We start from the raw sequence: 7148 nt of genomic DNA on the forward strand, positions 1-7148 counted from the left end.
TACTATTTTTAACCAAACATAACTTATAGCGGTTGACTTATAGTTGATAGTGCATAAATTAGCTGATTGAGTTAGCACTTGAACTAACTTATAAATGTGAAATGACATAAAAAGCATATTTGTTGAATATTAAATTTTTTCAATTAAAATAATATGTATAAAATTTGGAGGAAAAATATAAGTTATAAGCTACTTGACTTAGGTTATCAAAAATGTTATAAGCTAATAAAAATAAGTTATACGCTTGTCAATAATGTTATAAGCTAATAAAAATAAGTTATACGCTTGTCAATAAATGAATATAAGTTATAAGCTACTTGACTTAGGTTATCAAAAATGTTATAAGCTAATAAAAATAAGTTATACGCTTGTCAATAATGTTATAAGCTAATAAAAATAAGTTATACGCTTGTCAATAAATGTTATACGCTTGTCAATAAATGAGTTGTTACTGTCAATAAATGAGTTGTTACTAAATAGTTTAGTGGCTAGAATTCACGAATTCACCTTTTCAAGGTGAATAAGTGGGGTGTTCGGGATTCGAACCACGGCCCCTGCATATAATAATGCATATCCTACAACTGAATTATGCTTACGGTGACATAAATTATAAGTTATAAGTTCAAAAATATATCTTGTTAAACAAACAATAAAAGTCACATTACTCAACAGAGAACACTAAGCTTAAAAACACTTATAAATGATTTTATATTTATCACTCTCTAAGAGCATTAGCCAGGCTCGAGATTATAGCGATTTTTCGTATGACTTTATCGACCATTTGGTATATGACTTGCCAACGTTAAATAAGATAATTGATGCAAACTAGATGATAGTTAGCACATTAAATTAGAAAAGGTGGGATAAATTAGCTATTTTTTTGGTGAAAAGATAAATTAGCAATTGAATTAACAAATAATATAAAATTATATTTTTAATTGACAGTTAGATTTATATAATTACCTCAAAATTAAAATAAAATTAATTTAATTAAAATAATGCAAATAAAAATGAGAGAATAAGATACTAGCTAATATGTTAAAGTATAGGATTTTGCAAAACCATCAGTTACCAACTTACTTTACCTTCTTTTTTTTAGAAAAATGGTGGATGAAGTACAAACAAGTACTTCCAGCAAATTACTTTATTTTAATCCTACAAGCTTATCCACTCAAGTTAAAACTAACAATTTGACCTCAAATATACCTTAGTCTTTGTATCTTGTGTTTTGTTTCATAAGGTAAACCATTTTGTCACGACTTGGTGCATATTTGAAACTGCAGTGCATTACAATTTCAGTTGCTGCCAGATTACCAACAGGAATAGCATCTGCAACTTAGTAATTGCTTATTCCAAAAACCAAAATCTAAAATGATGTTAAGAGACTAAAAAGAGCTCCAAAAACCTCTTTCATTCAGCTCTGGATGCAAGTGGACAAGACTGTCATTTTTCAATTCTGAAACTCAGAATGTGTTACAATATATAAGTGTACCCTTTTAATAACAAACATACATATTCTCACCTGTAACTTAACACACTACAACTTTACAGTGGAAAACGCAAACTCCTATGGCAAGGTTTAACTAACTCAAATGGTAAAAAGAAAAAAGAGAGAACTTGTGCTTTGTATTGTACCGAGCTTCCAAAGTTTCTATTGAACTTTTGCAAGACTTCTTGATGGGCCATGCAACAATTTCACAAATCCAAGGAAGCTTAACTTCCCATCAGTGTGCCGAATCCAATCATGAAGAACAGCATGAACAGGAATGGATGGACCAAGCCCAAGCTCCTGATTATTTCAGTTTAAACCATTCATCAGAAATGTAGTTCCATAATTATTAAAAGTGACCATTGTTTACTAAATTCAAGCGAAACCAGATAGTTCCATAAACTGCTAATGAAAAGACAACATTTACTAACTTATAAACATTATATCAACTGAAACTAATTTAGAAAAAAGGAAAGAAAAAAAAAAAAGCTAGTTTCTTTTCTTGCAATATATCTACAACAATATTGACCTTTACATTCTATTAATTTAGCAACCACTAGGCATTATGTAAATGTAGCTAGAAAAGTAGATTATGAGGAATAAAGAAACTTCATATATTGAGATCAAAATGCAGCACCATGAGAAGTTTAAACATGTCTAACTTATAATTATAGTCAAATCAAGCATACCGAAGCTAATTCGTCAATGACTATGGCCTTGTTTCCATCCTTTTCAAACAGGTCAAAGGCATAACGTGCACGCTTCTCCCAGTGGTCGAGTGCTTCAATTTGATGAACACTAAGGGCAGCTGCACAGAACTCGTCAAAATCCATCCTTCTATATTGCAATGCATTAAGCTGCCACCCAGATTATTTGTATCAATAACTATTGTGGCCACAAAATTCTCTTTCTTAGTTTATAGAGGTATTCTACAGTTAAATCACAGCACTTACTGATGCCAGAAAGTCGGCAATGCGTGACTCCTTCATTGCATCTGTTGCATTTACTGAAAAGGCCTGAGCAACTCAAACTTGTGAGATGATAAACACCTTCCTCCCAATAGCATGCATAAAAAAATAAATGAAACAAAATACCAACCGCTTTTATATTTTCCAAGTTAATGGTGCCACTTTTGTTAGGTTCTAAAAGTGCAAACTGCTCCTTCAAATAGATTAGCTCATCCACAGTTAATGCCTTAGACAAAGCCTGTCCCAATGCCCATGGAAATAACATTTTTGATAAGTTACTGAGAAGTACATAGATTGTTATAAACCAAAAGAAAAAAGACGAAAAAAAAACAAAATAGCAGAAAGACTTGCTCCGCCTAATGGTTTGAAAGGAAACAAAGTATAGGTAATTTTTTTTGTCACATCTTTAACTTCAAACTTCCAAAACTCATTTCATCTATAGAAAAAGAAATTGAGTCTGCCATGTTGGAAAAAGAAAAACTCTGAAAAGTTTGGCAGGGCTGCTACTCAATATTTGGAAAACAATCAACTTTAGCTACAATTTGAACATTAGCTTCAACATAAACACTTGGTGAAAATCTAATCATATTAATAGAAGAAGAGTGGCAGTACTGCAGTGGTGAAAATCAAGGTTGGAGAGTAACAGGACATACATTTCAATAGAGGCTCATTCTGGATCAAAATCAGGTTTTTTTTTTTTTTACAGTCAAAATCTAGTTTTTTAAAGTCAGGCAAGGATTTATATAAAGAGACACACCCTTAAAGCAGCTTTTCGTAGAGAAGAAGAGCGCATGTATGCCTTCATGAGCTTGAAAATTAAAATATCCAAAGGTACTTCCGTATCATCATAGTCTTTAATCCACGGATGACCTGCAGTACACAATTGTGAGTAACAAAAAAGAAATAGAAGAATGAGAGCCAACAATAATCGCCAAGAAACTTACTTAATGCTTGTGCTGCACTCATTCTTTTCCTTGGATCTTTATTTAGTAATCTCTTAACAAAATCGCTTGCCTCATCTGATAGAGAAGGCCAAGGAGGATCGTCAAAACTTGGATCAGATTTCAATACAGTACGAAAGATACCAGACTCAGTCCGAGCCCAAAACGGACGGCTGCCACATAATAAAATATACGCAATCACTCCAATACTCCAGACATCAGCCTCAGTACTATAAGCTCTAAGTAGAACTTCAGGAGCCACATAGTATGCACTACCGACAATATCATTGAGCCTTTCATCTATAAAGCAAAATGAGAAGTCAGAAAACAAAGCATCTCCATGATAATAAATGGCACGCGATATACGTGAAAGGGCAAGCATACCAAGTTTAACAAAATCCGACAGCCCAAAGTCTATAGCCTTCAGTTCTGAGTTCTCGTCATTGGATGCGAACAAGAAGTTCTGATCCAAAAATTAGCCATATTTAGAACTTTAAAGTTAATGCCCGGTAAGAATTAGGAGGCAAGTCTCACAGGCCAAATCAAGCAAAAATCATAACCATCATATTCATATAGCCATATTCTACTACCCCCTCTCCCCCACCCCTAGGATAAAAAAAATTCACATAAAAAGAAAGGGTCTTTTCTAAATGCAAAAGATACTTCAACACGTACATTTGAGTGTCTATTATCTTAAAAGGACAATATTAATAATTGTTAGTATTATGCTGGGAGTGTGGTTCGAATCCTAGACCTCCTTATCACTCCGCTCCTTAACTCGTCCCCCCAGCCACCAAACTAACCTTATACCCCTACATTTGAATGTCTAATTACTTAAGCTAAATAGCTGGGCTCAATAATATGATGTACAAGTAAAAAATTAATATTAAAAACTGCAAATATATTTGACCTCAGGTTTAAGATCTCGATGCACAACACCCTGTAGATGGCAAAATGCAGCAGCATTCAGTATTTGTCTCAGGATAGCTTTTGCATCTTCCTCCGTGTACTTCCCACCTCTGAAAGAGCACAAAACTAATTTAAAATCAAGCACACTATTTTGCCTCTTTCAATCACTCAACAACTTAAATTTTAAACATTCTAAATATTTTATATCTCAAAACTAACTAAATAAATACCTTGATAATATTCTGTCCAACAGCTCTCCACCTTCACACAATCTGGAAGATGAAAGAGTTTAAGAAGGATTGTTTGTTTATAAGAGAATCATTACAATTAAATTGTCCTTACTTATTCATCCAAAAATATAGGACAAAATATATAGGTAGTATTGTAAATCAAATATTTCACAAAAGATGAACTGCGGCATTCAACTCATAGGAGAAACATAGTTAAAGCTTACTCCATTACAATATAGACATTATCACGATCTTCATAAGCATCATAGAATCGTACTAGATTCTTATGTCCATTCAAAGCTCTCAATATTTTCACTTCCCTTCTCACATCCTCGATAGCAATAGCAGATGTCATCTACAATTAAAACATAAAAGTTAAAAACACAACGGACATATTTGGATAAACAGTGTAAGCATAAGTACGTATCATATAAGTATACGATATAACCCTGTTTGGATAAACAACTTAATTTAGAGCTTATAACATAAGCATTTATCATAATAAGCGCTTATGTATAAACAATTTCTATAACAAAAGATAAAATCAAGATAAATTATTTTCATATACGCTATAAGCTGTTATGATAAGCTACCTGAGAGAGCTTATGAAAATAAGCTGAAAACAGCTTATGAACACGTCAAAAGTTGTTTTCATAAAAAATTCTCCCAAATAGTTTCACAAGTGTTCATGCAAGTAAATTAACTCAAATAAACAAATCCAAACAGGCTCATATATATAAATTCAAAATGTTTTTATATAAACAAACTATAAGTTGTTTTTAGGAAAAATGCTGAAAATGACTCGTTTCCATAAACTCTCCCAAATCGTAGCACAAGCTTTGTAGCAAAGAATGCCTCTGATAAAAGTCGTGTCCGGTGTCCGAAACATGTCAGTGTCAGACATAACAGTGTCGCATGTGATTGTGTTTTTTTTTTTTTTCTCTTCAAATTATTATCGATGTCAATGTCTATGTTCGTGTCAGTGTTTTGTAGATCACAAATCCTTTATGTATTAGTAGATAAGCTGAAATAAGTCAAATACAAACATGCTTAATCTCATATAAACGTTCAAATAGTGATTGATTTGCATGAGAACCTTAGCTTTGGGGATGACTTTAACAGCAACTTGTTGACCTTTGCGATCACCTTTCTTCAACCTCGCAGCACAAGTATATCCAAAATGTCCTCTTCCAACTTCATCTCCAACCTCATATCTACTTCCAAAATGCTTGGAAAATCCAAAATTCTTATCAAGCGCAACCACAGTCTCCTCTTCACCACCTTCCGGTATCGACACTTCAACAGAGCCACGCCGGCGAGCTAGAAGCGATCTTATATGCTTCGCCGGAGACGGTGGAGGAAACGGCCGCTTGAAAATCCTTGCCGGAGACATCTTAGAGAAGAATTGATGAGCTGGACTTGGAGTGTAGAACGGGAATAACGGAGATCGCTTAACGGCTTCTGTTTCGTTAGAGTTTTCGCCATTGACAGTAACGGAGTTTGTGTGAGGTTCAGAACTACCGTTAAGTGTGACGGAGTTTTGTTGAGGAAGTTCAGTGTTGAAATTGTGAGAGGAATGACTCGTGAGATTTTTTGAAGTACATAAACCCATTGAATTGAATTGTTAATGTAAATTTTGTAATGTTGATGAATAGAGAGAAGAAAATGGATGAGGTTGAATTAATTAAAAAGGTGAATATGGTTTATAGTTAGTAGTGGGGAATGAAATGAAGTTGGTTAGGTTCGTTGATCACGGAGAGTGTGTGTGTGTGTTTTTGGAAATGGTGGGACCTCAGAAGGTGATGAAGAAAGAAAGGAACATTGAAAAAGTTAACAAACAAAACAAAAATACTCCACTGGTATAAGATTTGATTTCGGTGATTTATTTTTATTAGTATTTATTTTCTTGGTAACGACTCAAGGTGAGGTATTCCTTTAAGACAATAAAGTAAATAATTGCATTAAATTAAACAATTATGAGTTATTGAAATTTGAAACCGTCCATGACTTCATATTTGGGTTTGATATGTGTTCCTTAGACTTGTTTATCTTAACAAAATGATCAACTCCTTTGACATTTCATTATAGATTGTTTAAAACGTCAAAGTTTAAACCACTCAAGTAGAGTGAATCACTATTTTAATTTTTTATTGACAAGTATTATAATATTAGTAAACTAGCAGTGCCAGTTACTATTATTGTTTACATGCTCTCAACAAATATTTGGATTTAGACTTATTGAAAGTTGATTCATAAGTAGAGTTCATCCTCTATTATTTCAAAACTTTCAAATCACTCCATTTTTTAATAACAAAAGTCACAATATTAGTAAATCAGTAGGTTATATTCCTTTTCAAAGTTTAAATTTATGATATGATGAAGTATGCATAATCTTAAAGTCACAATATTATTTTTCTTGTCGTATATAAGATTTTATTGAATGAATCACCCTTCTGGTATAAATGCCAACCAGAAGAATCCATTCACTCGTTCGTACCACCGCTATCAAAATTTCAAGATACAAACATTATTCAAAATAAATAAATAATTTGGTGAATAATTCCAAATTGGTCCCCCGTGCATCTTTCATTCATTCGCTATCATTGTTTTG

General features: G+C 33.0%; 1 protein-coding gene across 2 annotated transcripts; it reads right to left on the reverse strand.

The window, feature by feature from the left end:
- Nucleotides 1-1392: 1392 nt before the first annotated feature.
- LOC146919832 (CDPK-related kinase 5-like) lies at nucleotides 1393-6223 on the reverse strand. Of its 2 annotated transcripts, XM_085713224.1 has the most exons (11): nucleotides 5634-6223; nucleotides 4762-4892; nucleotides 4538-4579; nucleotides 4309-4417; nucleotides 3783-3861; nucleotides 3402-3698; nucleotides 3215-3327; nucleotides 2588-2695; nucleotides 2443-2505; nucleotides 2179-2346; nucleotides 1393-1789 (listed from the first exon to the last, which is right to left on the reverse strand). In XM_085713224.1, the coding sequence occupies exons 1-11, from the start codon at nucleotides 6147-6149 to the stop codon at nucleotides 1652-1654; spliced, it is 1764 nt and encodes a 587-aa protein (XP_085569350.1). In that variant the 5' UTR covers nucleotides 6150-6223; the 3' UTR covers nucleotides 1393-1651. The 2 variants fall into 2 exon arrangements, with proteins under 2 accessions (XP_085569350.1, XP_085569349.1); XM_085713223.1 differs by having other exon boundaries at nucleotides 3402-3861.
- Nucleotides 6224-7148: the final 925 nt, after the last annotated feature.

This window comes from Medicago sativa, chromosome 5 (assembly GCF_051527215.1).
Source record: "Medicago sativa cultivar Bolivia chromosome 5, Bolivia_mono, whole genome shotgun sequence".
NCBI classification, from domain to species: domain Eukaryota; kingdom Viridiplantae; phylum Streptophyta; class Magnoliopsida; order Fabales; family Fabaceae; genus Medicago; species Medicago sativa.